At 38.3% G+C, this 24,405-nt stretch overlaps 1 protein-coding gene across 3 annotated transcripts in view; it reads right to left on the bottom strand.

Annotated features, from left to right (window-relative positions):
* The window catches only part of RAB2A (RAB2A, member RAS oncogene family), a 74,342-nt gene that overhangs the window by 30,964 nt on the left and 18,973 nt on the right, over positions 1–24,405 (bottom strand). For 2 of the 3 annotated variants that reach the window (XM_007471470.1, XM_007471471.1), the window contains exons 2-3: positions 14,766–14,837; positions 8,204–8,271 (exon numbers count right to left, since the gene is read on the bottom strand). In XM_007471470.1, the coding sequence (XP_007471532.1) occupies positions 8,204–8,271; positions 14,766–14,837 (140 nt within the window). The remainder of the gene's footprint in view (positions 1–8,203; positions 8,272–14,765; positions 14,838–24,405) is intronic. The other variant, XM_007471472.1, reaches the window with a different exon arrangement.

The following is a 24,405-nucleotide window of genomic DNA, read 5'->3' as shown; positions in this document are numbered from 1 at the left end:
CAGAAAATGGTTCTGAATTTATGAAATTTTTTTCTCTACACGTAATCAATTTTCTCTGTTATTTGATATAAAATGCTTGTCAAAAGGCAACAGGACAAAAAGTCATCTTTATATCCACTTGTGAAAACAGACTTCAGAGATTATGCAAAATTAGTTACTTTCCCTTCTACCAGTGGCACTAATGTTCCGCTTTTTAAGAAAGGCTGGTGTGGGATATGCCTTTTGCCTCTGAGTTTAAAATTGAGACAGTTCTTATCAAAAACACTTTTTCATTTTTAATCACTTAATTTCTACCTTTGAGAAAAAAATAAGTATGTAAATTAAGTAAACAAAGCCAGTTTTCACAATTTTTGTATTCAAAATCTACTAAGTCCTTGAAAAATACTCATGTTTCCATATTCTGAGTTCTGATCTCCAAGTGTAAATATTAAGCCCTTCCCACCCTCAGAATGCACATGGACAGTCAGGTTCTGCCCTGTGCTAACACTGATACTCAATGCTGTAATTCTTGTTGCCGTCCCACTACACTCCTGTCCCCCAGCCCTGGCGCCTAGCACTGGGTCTGGCGCACACATAAGGCATGCAGAGAAAGCCTGCTGAGTGAAAGAATGAATTCTAATGTCTCAGTCAAACGCACAAAATGGTCATTACTCCATCCCACCTAAATGAGGGGACATCAGTAAGTCCTGACATACTAAGATTCAGTAAAAATAACTTCTCCCAAGTGGAAACTAAAGATTAGACCTTCTTTTGGTAACCTGAAAGCATTTCTGGCACTTAGAATAATGTCTTATGATAAATTAGATACTAAGAAAGCCATCACATAAAAGGGCTGTAAAAATAGCCAACTTGTTTCACAGAGTTTGAGGTTGAAACACTAGATGATACTAGTTGGAAGCATGAAATTAATTACAGTTACTTTTATATAATTTATTGAGACACATCTTTCCCAAAAAATCCTTTCAAATCCAAGTTCAAAACTCAAGCATTATGGGAATTTCTTCTTTAACTGCTTAGCATGGGAAAATTAAGGACTAGAACAGTGTGAATTATATATACCAAGGAAGGATCATGTGGAAAACAATACAAAAAAAGATAAATATTAGTTCAAAATGAAAATCAAGCTTAGGCTCTTGTATCTACCAAGCCTAAACAATGAGCAAAGGTAAAAGATCTTTAAATCAATCTTGGTGGGACCTTTTGTGGGAGGAGTTAAAATGAATACAGTTGACCCTTGAACAACACCGTTTTGAACTGTGTGGGTCCACTTACATGTGGAGTATTTCTTCCATGGCAAACAATACAGTACTACACAACCTGAGGCTGGTTGAATCCATGGACACAGAAGAACTGCGGATAGGAAGAACCACAGATAGGAAGGACCAACTATAAATTAGACCCAGATTTTCGACTGTGTGGGAGTTGGCAACCCTAACCCATGTTGTTCAAGGGCTAACTGTACACTGCTATAGATCTTATAGAAGAATTATAAGATCTAAAACTTCAGTGCTTTCAGTCTAGATAAGAAATAGTAAAAGGGAAAAAGTTTAGGAAAAGCACATATCTATGTACCATTCCCATTCCTCCTGAACTGTTTTACAAAGAACAAACATGTTGCAATATGGAAATAATGTATACAATGCATCACTTTATACTGAATCCACTGAATCTGGATGGATTTTGCCCATCATTACAAAATCAAAAACTCCAGCAAATAAAAAATGAAACATTCCAAGTGAGGGCTGTGAAGGCAACTGTGCACCTTGAAATTTAGGATCACTGTGTAATAAGCGAAGATCAGTGTTCAGAACAGTTTCCAAAATCTGGAGACCTGGCTTGTCGGGACAACACCCCACATTCTGGCCTAGTCTCTGTCAGTGGTGCTGGTAGCCTTAACATAAGTCTTGCCCGATAACGTGTTTTATTACGGCTTCTCCAGCTATAAACACACTGTTAAACAACTAACTGCAGAAAGCTAGCCCAATGGTTATCTTGATCACATTAAAGCAAAGTAATCTAGTTTTTAAGAAGCATTTTAATATAAACCTATCCAAACTGTGATTGACTGATAATGTTTTAAATGAAAAAGAACGTCAACTTAGGGCATATAGATGTTTTTGATCCTTTTCACTATAAGATGCTGGCTTAAAGAAATTTTAGAACTTGGAACTGAACAGGATATAGAATTCTTTGTATCAAAAGGAAGGGACGCCTGGGACTTCCCTGGTGGCACAGTGGTTGAGAATCCGCCTGCCAATGCAGGGTACACGGGTTCGAGCCCTGGTCCGGGAAGATCCCATGTGCCACAGAGCAACTAAGCCCGTGCGCTACAACTGCTGAGCCTGCGCTCTAGAGCCTGCGAGCCACAACTACTGAGCCCGCGTGCCACAACTACTGAAGCCCACGTGCCTAGAGCCCGTGCTTCCAACAAGAGAAGCCACCACAATGAGAAGTCCGTGCACCACAACGAAGGAGAGCCCCTGCTCGCCGCAACTAGAGCCCCGCGCGCAGCAACAAAGACCCAACGCAGCCAAAACTAAATAAATAAATTTATAAAAAATAAATAAAATAAAATTTGTGCCCAGGATTTAAAAAAAAAAAAAGAAAGGGACTCCTAACAGCAGCTAAGGGTGTAAAGGAAAATGCATTTCATGAGACAGGAACTAAGTGAACAGCACCAGAAAAACCCGGTTGGGACGGCCAGAGTAGACCATGAGTTGCCGACTCACAATACAGCTCTGTGATTTCTGGAAAAAAAAAAAATCAGCAAGATACCAGATATGCAAAAAAGCAGTACAGAAAAGTCCGCCTCGGGAGATAACAGGCATGCTCATTTTGAGGATACTTACTACTAAAATTAGTGCCACAGAACATGTGTGAAAAAGAAGCCTTGTAGTCCTCCACTTTCCATGTGAGGACTGTTAAATTAAATAAACTTGATTCTTTGCCCCAATACCTTTAAAATTGACCTCCAACTGCCAGATAAAGATTCCCCCAAATTGGCTTCTCCGTGTGCCTAAGTCTTTCTGTTGAAACAATTTTTGTAGTAACCAGTCTGGCAACTTAACTCCTCCTCTTCTGTTATCTCCATAATATACAACTTCACACACATCAAGCTACTGTTAAAAAAAAGTCTCTACCCTGAATGTAAGTCCTAAGCTCTTGGGAATCTGATCTCTATTTGTTTCTCTAGAATTTTATATTATTATTCAATAAAAGTCTTGTTCCTACAGCCATTTTTTTCCCTACTGGTATTCTGCTCATATTCTGAATATTCCTGCTTTTGTGCCTCTGTTTAACTCTTTGCCTGAAAATCTCCCTCCTCTATTTATCCAATTTCTATTCCCTTTGAGGACCAGTTCAAGCCCCCTAATCTTCTCACAAAGCTAGGAAGCTTGCCTACCGCAGCCTATACTTATCCTTTTCTCCTCACAAATCCAAAAGCAATTTCATGTGATCATTTGGTTCTAATACTATTGATTAGATAAAATGAACACACTGCTCATCTTTTTTCCTCCTTAGTTCTCCTTGAGGGAGAGCCTAACTCAGAACACTGAAGTATATTTATAGTGGACACTCAAATATGTTATCTTGATTGATCCCAAACAGCCAACAAAGTTAGAAAATTAAGATTTGTGAGAATCAATATTACAGTAATACCTCTTACTTTCATTGTTAGTCATTTATCTAACAACTCCAGCTACACAGAACACAGCTAAGAGCCAAAAAGAAAAAAAGGATTTCTAAGTAGCCAAATAAGTTGTCCAGTGCTCAAGGTAGTTTACTAAACAGACTCAACTTAAAAATCTACACCTGTGATCAATGACCTGCTATCATGGAGCAAAAAGATTTTGAAATCTACACACAAAGAGCAAGACCTCTGGTTGGGACGACAGCAAGATTAGTAAGAATCACAGTAATTTTTAGGCTGCCTCAGTGACCACAGCAAGGATGGAGAAAAAGTCAACTGGGACTATTTAATTCTAGGTCTTTTAAGGGAGTTTCATACAGAAATTAAAGTAGATTCTGGGAAGAGAAATAGAGGTTGTGAATATCTAGGAAAGAAGAGATGTTGAATGCTTTAACAAATTTAAGAATAGTTACTTTGAAAAAAGACTCAGGATGCAATTGCTGACTTCAGATTCTTCTAACACTGCCATATAAGAGAAACTGGAGACCACAGGTGGGAGGTAGACATTAATGTAGAATGACATATCTAAGATAGTTTCCTGTCCCTGTGGTTGTTCAAGAAAATGCTGATAAACAGCTGCCAAAGGAGGTGAAACAGCTGGACCTCCAAAGGCCTCTCAACTCCTGGGGCTGGGGGGCTGGGAGCAAGGACTGGCAGAGGCAGGACTGCTCCCTAGGGCTTGGCTCCAGGCTCTTTCTCTAGCGCCCCTGAACTCTGGTCACCCATCCTCACTGCTCCATTGAGACAAAAAAAATTCTCATTTTTGGGGTAAGAAGGTGGATATGAACTGACACATTTTACAAAGGACCGAAAAATGCCTGTGATTTGCTGAAAAGGTACTTTTAGCATATAGGTTTCACATGATTTTTTACACAGTTTCACTATTATTTGATGGGAAAAATATTTGTCAGTCTAATGTAAGAATATTTTCAGGGAAGCTGAACAGACACATGGACTTAAAACATCCATACTACAAATTTTGGGGGGAAAATAAAATTTGGATATGCTGGGAAGGCAACTGAAAAAGTAACAAAAAGCAAAAGACAAGCAAGAATAGAAAAAGGTGGGTAAAAACTGGATGAGGGTCTGAGAGTGAGAATGGAATTGGGTACAAGGCATGTTTCTCCTTTGACTTACCTTGACAGATACCAGGAATATCAAACATTTGACTTCCCGTAAAAGAAAAAAGGTTACAACAGGGGCAGCGGAAAGTGCTTTAAAGGATACACTGATAACTATTATCATTGCTTCTGGCAAGGCCTTCAAGGAGTATCTGTTGGCAGCTGTACTTAATATTTTTGAAAGAAAGCAAAGATGCTGGACGTGGAAATTTTGCAAGGAAAACCCCTTATATTTATTTTTATTTTTATTGTGAATGGAAACAGATATACAATGGATGACAAACATCCTAAGATACCGAGACTCAGTCATTGGGAACAAAAATTCAGTTTCTTAAGGCTGATGAAACAAACCATAACATTTGGCAAATTATTCCCTGAAGGACTCCGGGATGGGTTTGTAAACATCCTGGGCCAGGAACAGCCATGACCCTTGCTACTAAAAACACAGCTTGCTATACAAATGTATAGACACGCTGCAAAACATTAAAGATATGGGAAAGTGTATTTCACCAGATATAAACTAAGTGTGGGAGCAACCTTAATGTGTGTCAGATAACATCATTTAAAGAGTTTCGGAAGTTAGCTATGAAAGAAGAAAACCAATGATAAGAGGAAAACCTGTAGGGCAGAGACTCAAGAAACTTTCATAAGTTAACAGAGTTTTTTGAACAGTCCTTAAAATCTGGAACAGGTCATGGTTCCTAGCACCCTCCATTTGGAAACCCTGGAATTCTTTCTGGGGGGGTCATGATGTCTTCAAAGATACCAGTCTCTTCGTGTTAGACAAAGGGGAAAGAGGACCACCCCCTGCCCTTCAGAGGAAGTGTGAACAAGAGGGTTGTTTTTGTTCCATTCCCCTTTCATACTGTCCAGCATAAGTAATTATAGATTTCTTTTGAAAGATGACTGCAATTAACTCATAAGCTAAGGGGAAAAAAGGTACTTATCAAAAGAAGGCATGACTAGTTAATCTAGAAAACAATTGGGGAATGAATGATTTGTTCAAGTTTCGAAAAGAGGGGAGGGATTATTTAACAGAATACCTTAAGGACAGAAGAACAACTGAATAAACAAAGTGAACTACAATGAGGTGGTTTGTGCCTAAAATATCACACAATTTTTATTACTATATTAATCTTTCCTTTTGAAACCATGTACTTTAGTAGATGGTGTCTTTTCAGCACTTCCAATGATCCTAAAGTTGCTTAGACAGAATGAGATAGATACTTCACTCATTCATTCAGTAAAATTTACCAAACGCTGCATCAACCAGTATAAACTAAGAATACAAACAAGGCACAAAGTTGAATAAGACATAGATGGTTCTTTCCCTCATGATGCTTATTCTGAGGGTAAATATGGGAACAAAAAAACTCTGACAACAACGGGGTAAGAGCTATAACAGAAATATGCATAAAATCTTATGGGGACAACCAGCTATCCCATGGGGGTCAGAAAGGCTCCACAAGTATTGATATCTGAGCTAGTCTTGAACAGAAAAGGGGGAAAAAGTACTTCAAGCAAAGCAGGTATTTATGCAAAGCACAAGGTATGAAAAACATATTTGTTAAAGAATAGCAAGTAGTTTGGTTCACACCACACTGCCGGATGTGTGCTGCACAAGTTTATTAGCTAAGGAAGCAAGTTGGTTTATGTTAAAACAATCCTTTTGAAAAAGAAGTGAAACTTTTAATACAGAAGTAGAAAATACTTCCTTTTGGTTAGAGATCATTAATTTTAAATCTTTAGGAAAGAAGGGACTGTGCATATTTTACTTTTGTCTTGCATGGAAATGCAGTTTTGAAGTCATGTCGCCTCAAAGAATATAAATCCAGAAAGTTATGAGATGCTACTGGCTGGGAGGGGAAAACACTAAGAAATGGTAAAAGCATAAATCTTTACTGCAAAAAGAGGAAATAAGAAAGCATAAAAACACAGAGTCCAATGTATAACTCTGGGACAGAGCAAGATAGAGATTTGGGGTTTTCCACTTTAAGGATGATTGTGTGATGCATGGGAAGGATCAGCCTTCAGAAACTTGCTTGGTCTTCTTGTGAATCCAGTCTGTGAGACTGAATATTCTTCAAGGTGCCTTCCTTCAATAGTGACTATTAAGGGTGACAGGTGAGACACTACGACTGCATGATTGGGGGGGGGGGAAGACCAGGGTATATGATGATAAAATTCCCCATATTTTATATTTCATTTACTAGTTTAGAGAGATGCTCTTTGTAGGAGACCTTTTGGTTTTTCTCAACTGGGGTTCTGTGAAGAATTAAGTCCTAACTGCCCTAAGGTAGTGGTACTCAAATTGTGATCCCTGACCCTGGGGAGTCCCTGAGTCGTTAAGGGTCCATGAGATCCTTCACTTCCCAACTACCTATTTGTGTGAGGTTATATTTTCTTCATATACTTCAACAAAACAACACATAAGACTCCATACAGGGGCAGATAAGAGAATCCAGCTGTCTTCTACGAAGCAGACAGTAAAGAGATTTTTCAAAAGGTAACAGAATGGCACTCTTCACAGTGGAAAAATATAGATTTTTTGTTTTGGAAAAACAGTTAATTTCCATAAAAATTGCATCATTTATCCTAACATACAATGAGTTTATTATGGTTATTCTACAATGAATTAATCATTAACTATTTAATAAGTTTCTCAGTTTTAATTTCTAATATGGTAAATATTGATAGCTATAAGCCATGTAAGCAAAGGCTCTTTGAGGTCTTTGCTAATTTTTTAAAGTATAAAGGGATTCTGAGACAAAAAAGTTTGGGAACCTCTACCTTAAAGCATCCATTGTATATAATAAAGTAACTTCTCTTTTATGCATAATATAGGAAGACAACGAAGACAGTCACTCAAATCATTTTCTGTGGTTCAGATGAGAAACTGCCATTAAAACACTACATAACAAGATATGTAATAGGCACTCAATGAATATAAATGACAGAATCAGGAACTGCAGCAAGGTACCTTCAAGTGGTTGGAACTAAATCATACTTTTAAAATAAATGAATAAACTGTCAGATCAAGTGACTCTATCGTATTGACATTCACGTATTTTACTTCTTATGTGTATGTTAGACATACTGCTTGTTTTTCTTAAAAACATAGTTTCTAGAGCATTTCTGTTTAGATCCCATAGACTGAGCATTCGCTCAAATATGTTCACCAAAACCTGACACCTCGGGTACCGCTGCTTGAAAACACTGCATAATAAAAATGAATCTTTTCTGGTACCATATTTTCCATCATGGCTGCAGGGGCGTTGGTGTCTAACAAACCATAACAGGCATAAAATAACATTAAAACAGAACAAACGTATAATGTAATTTTATAAAACAACTTTACTGAGGTCATACAGTGTATTTTTGCTATACTTACTGTATCCCAAATCTGAAGTTTTATCTGTTTCCCATCAATGGTTATCATTCGAGCACCGAACTCTACACCTGAATAGAACAGAAAATGTTTTGTTATACAGACTAGTGGGAATATATTTCACATTTAAGGATTTTTTAAAAAAGGCTGTCTATTTCTAGCACATGTTATGCCAAGTGATATACAGATTAACAAATACAGCTCCTATCCTTAGAAAATGTATGAGCTAAGGCAGAGGCTAAGGATGTAATTAAAACACTAAGACATCTGAGTCTAGTGTAGTCAAGAAACCAACTGTGGTCTTCATGTTTTGCAGGCTCTGTAATATTTAAAAAATCTAGAAATGAGATTCAAGAACCATAATTATTAGTCAACAAATATTAAAATTTCTTAAAAACTATTAGTGTGGTATAAAATTCACTAAAACGGACAGATGAATTTCAACATCATCGTCTTGGTTCCCAGCATGGGTTATCAACTAGGAAAGAAATCTCCAAATCCACCCACTAGAGATGACCATTGTTTAAACATATTTTCAGACATTGCTCCATGAATAAAATACACACAGAAGTATACGATTTTATATAAATGGGAACACATAAATGCTGTTCTGCAATTTGCTTTTCAGTCACTGTGTCATCAACATTATTCCTTACCACAAAGTATCTTTACAAATCAAAAAATATATAAAACTATACTATTGTTTTTGATGGCTGCATAATATTCCTGTGTGTGTGTTATCTCTATATATACACGCATTTTATTAAGTTGGTTACTCTACTGCTACAAATTTTGGTTGTCTTCAAATCTTCACTAAGTAGTTGATGCTGAAATGAATTTTTCAACTTATGATTATGATTTTTGGCAAATTACAGGAAATAGGATTGCAGGTCAAAGGGAATACAAACTTTACACTTATCAGTTTACTACTCTGGCTTTTTTCCCTGCATATATCAGCTCTTTTGAAAGTACTCATTTAATCATCAAAATAGGAGGAGGAGAAAAAGAGGGGGTAATTTCAGAATAGCAAACAACTGTGAAGGCGACTCTACAAGAGGTCTATCACTCACATTATACCACATCATTACTGCTTGGAGTGTGTTCTATCAGTATTTACATCAGAGTCAGGGTGAAGGGAAGACACACATGGTCCCCAGAAACCAGATGTCATCCTGGCAGAAAAACAGCTTTTAGTTAGGTGCCCAGGAAAGGGCATACTGCCCAGTGCCAGAATTCCATTTCAGCATCTCCTATAATTCCCCCAACTGTGACTAGGAGAGTGAGTACAAAGGTAACTTAGCCTCCCAGGATATGTAACTTGATGGGGTTTCCACTCTTATATTTTATTACTTATTCCATCCTAGGGGCATAGTCAATACAAAGAAACTAACGGTATGTTTCTTAGACTCAGAAATACAGGAAAGCCAAAGAAAAGGGACCTAGGAGTCATGATGTACTAGAATGAAAAATGCAAAACTATAAAACTAAGTTATATAAAACCATTACAGTGGGGCTTCCCTGGTGTGCAGTGGTTGAGAGTCCGCCTGCCGATGCAGGGGACACGGGTTCGTGCCCCGGTCCGGGAAGATCCCACATGCCGTGAAGCGGCTGGGCCCTTGAGCCATGGCCGCTGAGCCTGCACGTCCGGAGCCTGTGCTCCACAACGGGAGAGGCCACAACAGTGAGAGGCCCACGTACCGCAAAAACAAAAAACCATTACAGTGTTTACATATTTATCTATCTACATGCATTTATTCATACATACTGTGTGCCACAGGGTGGGGGGCACCCAAAACAACCATCCACCAGCTTACCGTTAGCGACACGAAAACAAGTAGCTGAGGAAAGAAACCAGTGACTAAGTATGGGACAAATGTTCTTTGAAATAGCCAGTATTTAAAAGGAATGTTCTAAAGTAGAAAATTCTACACATCAGCAAGATAGTTGACAAAATGGAGGCCTTTTCATGAATCTATTGTTTATAGCCAGAGAGAAATCCTGTTTTTCCTTCCACTGTCATGGATGGGTTTTTAACCACAATCCAAAAACATCTGCATGGCTCAATGGGATTCAAGATTTCTTAAATCCAATGCATAATGTCAAATTTGATGAAAAACAACTGCAAATTAGAAACAGACCCTTAACTGATACCAAGGGTGGGTAGGTAAGGGGAAGCAGATACTCCTTCTCTGGAAATGACATCCTGGGCAGAGGGATAAAGATACTAAAAATTTTTTTTTTTAAACATCTTTATTGGAGTATAATTGCTTTACAATGGTGTGTTAGTTTCTGCTTTATAACAAAGTGAATCAGTTATACATATACATATGTTCCCATATCACTTCCCTCTTGCGTCTCCCTCCCTCCCACCCTCCCTATCCCACCCCTCTAGGTGGTCACAGAGCACCGAGCTGATCTCCCTGCACTATGCGGCTGCTTCCCACTAGCTATATACCTTACATTTGGTAGTGTATATATGTCCATGCCACTCTCTCGCTCTGTCACAGCTTACCCTTCCCCCTCCCCATATCCTCAAGTCAATTCTCTAGTAGGTCTGTGTCTTTATTCCCGTCCTACCCCTAGGTTCTTCATGACTTTTTTTTTTTTCCTCCTTAGATTCCATATATATGTGTTAGCATACAGTATTTGTCTTTCTCTTTCTGACTTACTTCACTCTGTATGACAGACTCTAGGTCCATCCACCTCATTACAGATAACTCAATTTCGTTTCTTTTAATGGCCGAGTAATATTCCATTGTGTATATGTGTCACATTTTCTTTGAGGGATAAAGATACTAAAATTGACTGGCAACCATTCCATCATCTGCTGTAGGATGGCTGTTATGGTCTCTGCTTCCTGGCCTCTTAAGATGCGCCATTCCTGCCCGTTCCCAAGTCCACGTCCCCACCCTCCTGTGGGTTCTTTATAAAACTCCATATATTCCCTTTCCTTAAATTAAGCCGTAATTGAGTTTTGGTATATTTATCACTTTAATCAAAGTAAATACACAAGAGATTACTGAAGCTTAAAAAGTCCTTAAACAAAGATTTTGCCCGTAAGAACATATCCAATTTTAAAGACATGTTACATGAAAATCAGGATTGGTTCTAAAGCAGGTAAATATAATAAGATTGCTACTTTAAATTCACTTATTAATAAGGTCAGGACAGAGAATAAAAAATCAAGAGGTCAAGTAACTAGTTAAAAGGCTACTATATTATCTAGGAATGAGATAAAGAATGATGATAAGAAGATAAAGAATGGTATACATCTCCAAAGAAAAAATTGACAAGCATGTTGATTACTGAAAAACTATGATTTCTGTTTTCCTATCAAGTGAAACAGAAACAAAGAATTCAATTTCAGCCTCAAAAACATTAACTCTTTCGCATTTACATTCTCATAACTGGGTTCAATGCAGGTTTTACCTTTGTATTCTCTCTTTCCCATTTACCTTCTCATAACTGGGTTCAATGCAGGTTTTACCTTTGTATTCTATGTGGCAAAAGAAAATACTGAAACCTGAAGTGTCCTAGAACTCGCAGAAACAAACAAAAAACCCAAAAACCTCATTACTTCTCTTCTGGATAGTAAAAAATTTTATTAAACTTTTTCCTTAAGTATATATATGCTTGAGAATCTAATTTAGAAAGTTTTCCTTATCTTTTTCTTTTTTTCTTTTATTTTTAATGGGATAAACCATCATCCCCCATGCCCTTGAGGCTCTCTTCCCAGATACATTTTCAATTAACAGCCAATTTGGCTGCCAGAGAAATTATCTGTGGAACCAAAGGCCGGGCCTCATTTACCTGACACAGTTAGGGAGTGATGCTTATTTTCTTCATATATGTTAGTCACTTTCAACCTTCCAGGACAAAATACTCTGAAGGTAAATACACACTTTCTAAATTACCTCTAGATCATTACCATCCTTGTAGAGTAAGTACTTGCATCCTTGCACAGTATCCATTTACTGAGCATTCAATAATCGATACCTACTAATTGTGTGACCCTGAGAAAGCTAAGTTATTAAATCTCTTCTGTGTTTTAGTTTCTCTTATTTGTAAATGGTATTAATGATATCCATCTCATAATTTTTTTTCAAGATTAGAAGAGTTATTACATATGTGGAATCTAAAAAATGATACCAATGAACTTATTTAAATAGAAACAGACTCAAGGACATAGAAAACAAACTTCTGGTTACCAAAGGGGATAGCAGTGAGGGGGTGTGGGGGGGAGGCGCATAAATTAGGAGTTTGGGATTAATGTAAACACACTACTGTATATAAAATAGGTAAACAACAAGGACCGATTATATACCACATGGAACTATACTCAATATCTTTTAATAACCTATAATGGAAAAGAATCTGAGAAAGAACATACATATATGTATGTATAACTGAATAACTTTGCTGTACACTTGAAACTAACATAACCCTGTAAATTAACTATACTTCAATAAAAAGTTACTATATACAAAATATTTGGTATGGGTCCACTGTCATTATTATTTTATATTATACCCTCCTCTACTCATCAAGCAAAGGCAAGTACGCAGCAGAATCAAATACTGCCTTATGCCTATTTTAGCAATCACTCCAACATTCCTTTAAAAAACACGTGCTAATTACCTTCTAAATTGTTTTTATGTCAGAAAAATAAATTCTTGTGATGGGTGTCACAAGGTATAGTAGTCAGGGTCCAACCAGAAAAACAGAAACCATACGTAGGTATTTAAAACAGAGGGCATTTAAAGTAGGGAACTGGTTACATTAAAGGAAGGGCTGAGAAGCCCAGGGAGCAGAGGGTAAAGCAAACCAGAGATTAGGAACAGCCGGAAGCTGCTGCTGCCCCTAGGCCAGGGGCAAAGAGAGAAACCAGGGTTGCCAGAGCCCAGGAGCCAGACCACCAGTGGGCCTGTCGGGCAGGGGCTGTGGCTGAAGCCACGGAGGGCACACAGTTAGTCCCAGCAGAGAGGGGAGAAGGCCCTCAGTTTCTCTTTGCTTTTAGCCTCCTAACTCCCAGTGCCTCGCATCAGCGAACCCAGAGGGAAGCCAGCTGGTACAGTTACATGAGTCACAGTTTCCTAAAAACTCCCTCTGGTGTACTCACTCCCCCTTACATAGGCTCCCACAAGTAGAGCCTACGCCGATTTCTAACAGCAGTGAGGCTCAGGCCCATCCGCCCAATCAAGTGTGCCCTAACAACTAGAAATTTACACGAAAGCTTCAACGAAAAGGAAGACACTTTTGTCTAGTACCCTATATGAAAAACAACTGGCTAGTTGTCTCAGGGCCAAATCATGCCGAAGAGATGGCCTCAAGGTTCAGACCTACGGAGCAAAGAGCAGATCCTACACAAGGATGAGCTCACCAAAGTTAAACTGCACTGTGACGATCAGCATGAAAGAGCAGTACGTGTTTTACCCATCATTACTGGATATAATTAAAACTATCAAAATGAAAATGGAACCACATGTTCTTATTGATAGTAGCCAGTAAGGAAAGATATCTGCAAAGTACATGTGGTTTGGTTGAATACTATTAACTGATCTAATAATTTGATTCATAAACTCTATCTTCGATTTGGTATTTTAAAAATACACAGGACATGAGAATCACCTTGTAATCATATCTATAGAACATAAGCAGTCACTGGCTGAAAAGATACATTAAGCTATCAATTGTAAAGTTTAACTAGATTTCCAGTTACCTTGTTTCTTCATGGTTGACTAATCTCTAATTGTTACTGGGCTACAGCCATAGAAGAATAATCTAGATTCTTTAGCTTTCAGGGTATAAATATAATTTTTTTAAAACAGGTAAGAACCCTGAAACAGTATGCTCAAACTTTTTAGTTTTTCACTTAATTTTACACTTTTGCATATTAATGAATAATATCACTAATAATAAAAACTAGTGTAGCTAATAGTAATAACAGCTAATATTTGTTGACCATTCCTTACCCTTACCAGTAACTGTCTCATTTATTCTTCACAATTGAGGAAACTAAAAAATGCTTGATGGTAATTTTTCTCAATTAATAATTATAGGTAAGCCTAAAGCACTTAACATGCTGCCAGGCACTGTTTCAATGCATCATATTTATTAACTCATTTACTGTTCAGAATAATTTTTTGAGATGGTTACCACTATTTTTCTCATTTTACAGATAAACTGAGGCATGGAGTGGTAAAGTGGCTGGCCCAGCTAGTTAGCAGCAGAGCCCTGATGTGAACTCTGACAAACTGTTCCAGAGTCTCTGCTCTTAACCCCTCCCCATGATATACTGTCTCTCAATCAACTGTTTTATCATTAAATACAATCAAAATCAAGTATTAATGTCTTGCTGCATTCCAACCACTTTTACAGAGTTGGGGAATATTATTTTTACTATACATACTTATATTTTTTAAAAGTGATGGAGACTAAACTCTGTACAGCAACAAATCTAGTTTCACTGATTTCTGACTCATCACTGATGGAATGAGCCCTCTAGCACATTCCATTCCCACTACCCAAAACTTCTAAATGCTTCTCATCTCTTTATAAAACTTACCAATAGTAAGATCATGTACTGGCTGAAACCTCTTGTCTGTAAACTGTAGCAATAAGCATGATTTACCAACACCTGAAAGTTAAAAGAAAAAAAATTTAAGGGACAAAATTCACAGAAATTAAGAAATACTTCATACGAGTACTTGGAAAAGAGGCAGCTAGGGTTTCTGGTGCTCTGAGAACAATCTGCCATGATTTTTCAGTGCTCTCATTCCTTGGGGAATTAGAGGACTGATGATTTGGGTGAAAGGTGTCGACCAATCCAAAACACGCTTTTCATCCTTTTGCATTCATTGAGCATTTCAATCTGAAAGATGAGAGTGGCAGCAACTCCCAGAGACAACCAACCAGGTCCTCCCAGCAGCCTCTACACCACAGGACTCACGCAGTGAAGTGTTCATGCACTTCTGTTTTTCCTGTAGTAGTGAAAATATTTTAAAAACAGTACTTTCCTCTTTTTATAGTTTATTTTATCTTAGTCTCCTACAAACAAACAAAGTAAGTGTTCGGGATCTACTTTTCTGGGAAAAACTGCTCACTCTATCTTCTGGCTGATCCATTTCAGGATCGACTCTAATCTGAATAGCATTCCTTCACTCTATTATTGAGGTCTTGAATAACTTCCAAATTCCCAAATTAAAGGCAAATTTTCTATATACATCCTACTTGCCCTCTGAGGAGAACTGAATATTGAATACCACACCACTTCCTACTCATTTTCAGGCCCGTAACCTCACACTAGACGGAATCTGCTTACTTGGTAGCATCCTGCACTTACAAAACACAAAGGCAGTCATCATTTATTCATTCATTCACTTACTCAAAAAGTCTTCATTGAATGCTAACTGTGCACATGGAAAACTGATATGCTTCCTTCCTTACATCTAGCTCAGGGAGAGAAATTTAACAGAATGAGTGCACAAATAATCTATACGAACTGTAATTTGAAATAATTATAATGACTGCCATTTGAAAGAAGAAAATAAAGTTCTATGAGGAAGAGTAACAAAAGAGACTGAAGGGCTGGAGAAGGTCTCTGTTAAGTGATGCAAACTAAACTGTTCCATGTCTTCTAGATTATCCGCTCAATGAGAGGACAACGAATACCTTGTCACTTGCTGCCTGTCTCAAGGCAGAGGTAAGTCACTTAATAATTTTGCTGAATGACTGGCCCTAGTGTCAAATGCTATAATGATTGTCAAAATGCCCAGTAACAAATCAAATACATGGTCTACTCTGTGTGTGTGTGTGTGTGTGTGTGTGTGTGTGTGTGTGGTGTGTTTTAGGAACTATTTTATTTGTTCAAAGTTTTTTGAATGTTTTAAGATTCTAGTTAACTGAAAATAAATTGGAATTTCAAAACATTTGACCTTGGTTTTCTTCTCTTTCTTTTATCCACAATTTCTCTCTTACATTACAAAAGGCACAAACTCCTTAGATTTCTAACACCCTTGAATAAACTTTCAGATCTAGGAGAGAAAGAAAGGAAATTTTTTTTTAGTTCTTTGTGTGTTTTTAAATTTTTTATATTAGAGTATAGCCAATTAACAATGTTGTGATAGTTTCAGGTACACAGCCATACATATACATGTATCCATTCTCCCCCAAACTCCCCTCCCATCCAGGCTACTACGTAACATTGAGCAGTGTTCCCTGTGCTATACAGTAGGTCCTTGTTGGCTATCCATTTTAAATATAGCAGTGTGTACATGCCAATCCCAAACTCCCTAACTATCCCTTCCCCCCATCCTTCCCCCTTGGTAACCATAAGTTCGTTCTCTAAGTCTGTGAGTCTGTTTCTGTTCTGTAAATAAGTTCATTTGTAACAGAAAATTATTTTTTAAGTGTTAAAGTACAAAATAGGTGAACAACTGAGACGTGAACCTTCAGTTCTGTTTTTAAAAAAGAGGCTTTAGGGCTTCCCTGGTGGCGCAGGGGTTGAGAGTCCGCCTGCCGATGTAGGGGATGCGGGTTCGTGCCCCGGTCCGGGAAGATCCCACATGCCGCGGAGCGGCTGGGCCTGTGAGCCATGGCCGCTGAGCCTGCTTTATTTTTAAAAGCACTTTTATAGGTTCATAGCAAAATTGAGCAGGAAGTACGGCAAGTTCTCATATACTCCCTGCCCCAGGGGAGCACAGCCTCCTTCCTTATCAACATCCTGCACCACAGCGGTAACACTGGTTACAACTGATGAACATACACTGACACATCATCACTTAAAGCCCTCAGTTTACATCTGGGTTCATTTTCGGTGCCATCCATTCCATGGATTTTGACAAATGTATAATGTACCCACCATTACAGTACCATACAGAATAGTTTCACTGCCCTAAAAATCCCCTATGCTCTGCCTATCAGTCCCTCCCTCACTCCTAGCCCACTAATCTTTTTACTGTCTCCACAGTCCTGCCTTTTTCTGATTGTCATATAGCTGGAATCATATGGTATTTTAGCTTTTTCAGATTGGCTTCTTTCACTTAGCAATGTGCAATTAAGATTCCTCTGTCTCTTTTCTTCATTTCTATTTTTAACATTTGAAATTTCCCCATATGGTATAGAAAAAAAATATAATTAGAAATCACAGACTTTATTACTGAGGGATGTCAGGAATCATCTCACAGTCTGATAATCATTTAAGTGATACAAGAGCCTGAAACCCTTTTCTTACCTCACAACAGAGTATGGATTGCTCTAGCAATAACAATACCACTTATTCTGACCAAATACTGACTTCACTTTCAAGACACTATATTCTTTCTTCAGGTAATCAAAGTATCTTTCAATGCAGAGAACATATCCAAGTGCCACTGTGGTGTTTCCCAAGTCTCCTTAATCACCTATCTGTAGATCATTTGTCAGGATCGGTTACATTTACAGGTAGCTCACCTTATTCAATATATGTTGACTTCTACTATTTGAATTCTGGATAAAATACTTGGGGTTTCTGGCTCACAATCACCAACACTTTTCCAGATTGCCATATTGAATTAGCTAGTCTTTTTCTCAGTCCTCAATTTATTTGGTCCAGAAACAGGATCTGTTTATGCCCATAAAATATTTCCATATAGTTTATCTACCTACAACCTCCTTGAAAATGATCGCTTCTGGCTTTATCAGGCTATAACCACCTCCTTGGTCCCTTGATTCTGTGGCAACTGCTCTTCTTCCATGCAAGTCTTAAATACTGGAGGTTTCACCACCATCTCATATTTGGTTATCTTTTCTCTTCAGCTGAGAGAACTAATCCAGTTCTATAGCCCCAACCTACAAGTATAAATAAGTCAGTGATTACCAAATCCATCTCTCCAGCCACCATCTTAATTAATTTCACTTTTTATTATATCCAATTGCCTACTGAACATGTCCACTTTAATTCCTTCAGGGCTGAAACTCAAACTTCCAAAACCGAATCCATTCCTTTTCATTTTCCTGCCTACCATCCTTCTAACAATTCAGAACAAACTCAGCATCTCCTTTAGTATTTCCTTATCTCTGGAGTTGGTTCCCAGTGCATCACACCAACAAGAAAATCACAGTCATCCTTAATTCCTCTTCCTCCTTTATCATCTACAGCTAATGGCTCACCAATCTCATCAATTCTCTCAGAAACGTCTTGAATTCCATGCTCTCTCCTCCTCTTAATCCTCAGTGCTCTAGTTCTGGTCCTAGACATGATCTTTCTGCCTTTAGCCTTTGCCCTTTCTCCAACCTACTTGTATAAACATCTGTGAAATTTTTGCTAAAATGCACATGATTAACCCGCTCTCACGGAATATTGCTTAAAATATAAAATTCAAGTCCTTCAAAACAGTAAACAAGGTTCTTTGCATTTAGGCTGAAAAACTGTTATTCCAATAGATCATATTATCATACCACAGTCTAGAGACCCTAGATTTAAGCATAACACACCATCTCCTGTCCTCTGAAATCACACCATGTTCTTCCCCCGTATCTCTTACCAAGGAACACTTCACTCCTCGGCAACTCTAAACTCATGCTTAGAGATTCCAGCTTAGGGATTCCTATACCTTCTTCGCTAAAGCATTCCTGTTTCAAAGATTCTACCAATCCCCAGGCAGAACTAATAGTACATTGGATTTTCATAATATTTCATTTATGCCTCAAAACCCTGGTCAGAATCCCAGCTCTGTCACTTTAGTAGCTGTAACATGGGGCAAGTACTTGACCTTTCTGAGCTTCAAAATCCTATCTATAAAATGGGGGAAACTCCTACACTTTGGTAAACTGTTGTAAGAATCAAATGAAATAAATAAATGTAAAAGGGCCCCTCTACAGTGCTAGTTACCTGTGTCCAGTTCCTAAACATTCTTTGAGCTGTTTATTTAGGACGTGTGCCTTTTTCTATATGCATGATATACTTCAATAAAAATAACAACATTACGGTCTTTCTGATGCATCAGCTTGACTAGGGCCCTCTCCAGTTATTCAATCAAAGACTAATCTGGGTGTTGCTGTGAAGGCATTTGGTAGACATAATTAAAGTCCATAATCAGTTGTGTCTGGTATAAGATAGAGGTCCAGTTGCATTCTTTTGCATGTGGCTGTCCAGTCTTCTCAACATCAATTAATGAAGAGACTGTCCTTTCCCCCACTGTGCAGTTTTGGCTCCTCTGTCATAAATTAATCGACCATATATGTGTGGGTTTATTTCTGGTTTCTCTATTCTGTTCCATTGATCTATGTGTGTTTCTATACTAATACCATACTGTTTTGATTACAATAGCTTTCTAATATAGTTTGAAATCAGGTAGAGTGTGGTGCCTCCAGCTTTGTGCTTCTTTCTCAAGACTGCTTTAGGTACCTGACCACTCTTTAATTAATACAAATTACTGCACCTAATAATGCCGCTGTTAAGAGGTCCTACTATGAAGTCACCTTACCTTCTTCCTTTACTCAGGGTCCAACACACTGTCCTCAGCAGGACTCAGTGTTGTGAGAATTGACTATCTGACTACCACATCAATGCCGAACGATTACAAGTAACACTCATTAAAAATGCCAATTCGTAAAATCCCACCCCACAGATTCTGATTCAGTTTAGTCTTTGGTTAGGCCCAAGAATCTAATAAACCTGCCAGTGACTTTTTTTAGGCAACAGGTCCTTCTCCACAAGGAACACTGGCATAAGTGCTAGGCATTCTACTGAAGTTAATTTTCCTAGTCCTAAACCGATTTCCACCAACTTCAAGATAATTTAAAAAAACTGATGATGGCTCCATTTTTAAAACTGCAAGACAAATAGCTTTAACTTAAAGGATGTGGCAAAAGCAAAAATATAAAAGACCAATTCCTAACTACCGAAGTTTTGTCCAACTGTCATCCTGAAATCATGGCTGCATACTGTCATCTACTACACTGGGTTCTCAAAAAACAAAATGTAACAAACCACGAATGAATGCCCTATCCTCATAACTGAAAGTAATCCACTGAAGAGTTATATGTTTTAAAATCATACCAAAGAACTGAAAGACCTCAAATACAGATCATACAAGATAATGGCGAATTGGTTTAAATGTTAGTAGCTTATTTTGCAAACACAGAAAACTATATCCTTTGTGCTAACATTCCAAATCGAAAAACCCGTGAAACATGAAAAAACAGTAAAGTCTGCTGCTCTTTTTAAACAGAAAATTAATAAACTCAGCATAGACATTAGAAAGAATACAAGCTTTACAGTTGTAACACCAGTATTCAAGTCCACCTGTATTATTTCATAACTTGTGACCTCAGACAAATTAGTTATAGAAACTAACCTCCATTTCCACATTTGTAAAATGGGAAAAAGAAAACATGGCATTCCTACTTCAAAGGAATATCATAAGGCTCAAATGCAAAAATTTTGAATTGTGCAAATTCAGAAGTTCAATAAAAAGTGTTAGAGGCTTCTTCAGGATGAATACAGCTGAGGAGCAAAATCTCCAACCAAACCCATCTGACCTTGAGTTCAAATTTTTAAATATATATTTTCTAAAATTAACTGAAGAAAATAGTCACAATCTATAATTTTCTTTTAAATAAAATGACTTCAGAGTTGTTTTCATGCTGCTGGTTTTCCAAACATCATCCCCCTCACATGTACGATAGCAATCCTCTCAATTACCGCAACTAGATACTGATCTGGTGGCTTACTGTAGTGAGCTAGAATGGCTCCCAAAGAGATATGTCCAAGTCCCAACCTCTGGAACCTGTGAATGTGGCTTTATTTGAAAAAAGGATCTTTGCAGATATAATTAAGGATTTTGAGATGAGATCAGCCTGGATTCAGGCTGGGCCTAATTCCAATGACAGATGGATACGCAGGAGAGAAGGCCGTATGAAGACAAGAGGCAGAGAATGGAGTTATGCTACCACAGCCAAGGAACACCTAGAGCCACCAGAAACTGGAAGCAGCAGGAAGGATTTTCCCTGGAGCCTTCAGAGGCAGCATGGCCCTGCCTATCCCTGGATTTCAGACTTCTGGCCTCCAGAACTGTGAGAGAAACAGCCTTTTATTGTTTTAAGCCCTGAAACAACTTGTTAAGCTGCCCTAGAAAACCAATGCACTTATCAAGAGTAATCTTGCCTTCCTTCTTCACCTTAGATTTTTACGTTGCTCGTGTCCCAGTCTTGTTGACTCCGTCTCTAATAATTCCTACTGTAATCAATAAAGAGACTCGAACGCCAGAAATAAGAGAGAGTAATAAGGGAAAAAGGAAGCAAGGAATACAGAGCATTTATTTGAAAAATCTCTCAGTGAAGGCTAGGAGGGTAGGAAAGAGACAGTCACTCAAAAAATATTTATTAAGTACTCACTATATTCCAGGCACTGAGCTTAGTAATAAAGAAATTAAAGAAAGTTCTCAAGAGGATGTAGCTTTAAGAACGTAAGACATCTTTTCCTCAAAACTGGAAGGTATAGAAACAAATACGCACACAAGGCTGAAAGACTTGCTAAAGAATCAATAAAATGAAAAGGAAATAGGAAGATGTGGAGAACTAGCCCTCCTTCCCTTGATGCAAATCATCTACCGCTTTTCTTTATCTTCGTTTTACAATATTAAAGTACCCCAAGTACTAAAACACTTTTTCTGAGATGAGACCAAAATCATGAAAATGAGTAAAGCAGATAACCTCAGCTGAAAGCCTCTGATTCCTCAGGCTAGTACTCCTTATACATCAGGCCTCTGCACATATTTATTTAGCATACTTTAAGAGCTCTTTCTCCAACACTCGGTGACTTTTTTGTCCACTTAGCTAACAGCTACTTATTTCTAAAACTCAACTCAAATGCTGTAACCTCTAGGAAGCTTCCATAGTGCACGCCTACCTTCACAAAGTGATTTACGTATTCTTCTGACTCTTAAATATGGAGACTTCCTGGCTGTGTGTGTATATAAAATAATCAATATAATTGTCTGGCTTCCGGGAAAAAAACAATATCCTCTGCTGTAAATGCAAGAGGAAGGAACACTGCCAGGTTTCTGTGATCTCCCTCACCCTGTGTATGGCATGGGCTCCAGGAACCACATCCAGACCTGAGCTCAGACCAACAGATGAAGAAGGCAGGCCTCACTGAAGCGTAAAACACAGGCTTAGAAGAGCTCCAACCACTCTCTTTATTCAGCCACGATGCGGACTGAAGAAGCCTTAGCCTGGCAGTTTATTTCTTACCCTGCATTCTTTACGAAACCTCCTCCGCAGTTTGGATTTTTCCCCCCTTAGTTTCTACCTCCGTTTTCTGTCCCAGGATCCCATCCAGGACACCACATTACACTTGGTTGTCGTGTCTCCTCAGGCTCCTCTCGGCTGTGATAGTGTCTCAAGACTTTCCTTGCTTTTGATGACCTGGACAAAAGTCTTGAGGAGTACTGGTCAGGTATACTGTAGAATGTGCCTCAGCTGGGATTTGTCTGATTTTTTTCCCCTGCGACTGACTAGAATACGGGTGTTTGGGAGGAAGACGACAGAGATAGAGTATGATTCTCATCAAGAGGGTACATACTATCAACATGACTGATTATTGCTGATGTAAACGTTGGTCACCTGGCTGAGGCAGTTTGCCAAGTTTCTCCACTGTAAAGTTATCCTTTTGCCCTTCCCTTTTCATACAGACCCTTTGGAAGGAAGTCACTGTGTAGCCTGATCCTCTAGGCTTAACAAAGTTTTAACCTCTGTATTCCCCCTGCCCGGTTTCTCTTTGTATGATGTCATATTTCACCTCCCCCGATATCCAGTCTTCTGCCCTTCCATAATGTTTTAACAGTATCATGTGTTTTTGTTACTTTTATATTTAAAAATACATGAAAAAGAGCTCACATTTGGAGTATGTACTCCTCTGAGATGGAAAAGTGCCTGAAAATGTTTTAATTTTTTTACTCCCTACAACATCCTCCCCTAAATGCTGTTAATTCCAACTGTCACCAGTATCCTCCTCTTCATTTTCACTATCATTGCCTTAGATAAGGCCTTCATTACTTCCTACCTGGACCACTGTAGTAACCATCGAACTACACCCCATCTTTCTAATCTGTCCTACATATGACTGCACCAGAGATGGATGAGAAAAGACAGAAGGACTACATTTAACATCTAGTATGTCTCTGCTGCTGTATTACAACATGAATATATATAGACATATACATACACATGTGTATGTGTGTGTGTATATACACATTTAATTTCTAATTTAGTCGTAACTCTAGTCCTGTACTCTTTCCTTTAAAAACTTCAATATTTTCTACTGTCTACAGAATAAAGTTCAAACTCTACCTTAACCTGTCACAACCTAGGGCTTACCTAAGTCCAACATGTCTAATGATCTTATCTTTCCTTATTTCCACTAACTATCTGACACAGGGTCTATACTACGGTTAAGCTGAATGGTTTACAATGAGGAAAGTACAAGGTATGGCACTTAGCAGATGTGTAATAAATGACAACTACCTTTCTGGTTTTTGCCTAGCTTTACATTTTGATTATTTAACATTTTTACTTGTGTAAACCCTACTCACTTTCCAAGGACCAGCTCAAATGCCATCTTACCCTAAGTTTTCCGAGGAGGAAGGCACTCTGGACCCTATGAAGTTCCAGGCTTTCTCCAGGACCTCAATCAGAGCCCTTATGACATTCTACCAGCACTGCTGGACTATAAACCCCTCAAGGGCAGGGACACACCTGATTCACTTTTTAAATTCTTCTTAGAACTGTGTTTTACATTTGGTAAACTTTTACTGTTGCAGCCTCCTGCACTGCAACACACACCACCAGTTTAAGAGATAAGTACCTGACTACTTTTGGATCCTGTGTGTGATGCTGGTAGAAAAAGTTGTTTCAGGTCTCTAGGCCTTGTTTGCTTATTTGTATAATGGTAATCATACCATTCACCTTATTCAGAAGGCTACCGTGAGGAATAAAAGAAACGGCATATGCAGAGAATAAAAGGTAACACGTCTGTGCTTCTTCCTCCCCCAGTACGCAGAGGCAGACCAACACATCATCCCATGCTACGGCACAGGACTCTACACATACGTTATTAAGCACTTCTCACATTAAACTTTTTTTTTTTTTTTTTTTTTTTTTTTTTGGCGGTATGCGGGCCTCTCACTGTTGTGGCCTCTCCCGTTGCGGGGCACAGGCTCTGG

Source organism: Lipotes vexillifer, unplaced genomic scaffold, assembly GCF_000442215.2.
Source record: "Lipotes vexillifer unplaced genomic scaffold, Lipotes_vexillifer_v1.1 scaffold165, whole genome shotgun sequence".
In the NCBI taxonomy this organism is placed as follows: domain Eukaryota; kingdom Metazoa; phylum Chordata; class Mammalia; order Artiodactyla; family Lipotidae; genus Lipotes; species Lipotes vexillifer.
The sequence above is the reverse complement of the archived record's forward strand: the minus strand, read 5'-3'. Positions and strand labels throughout refer to the sequence as shown.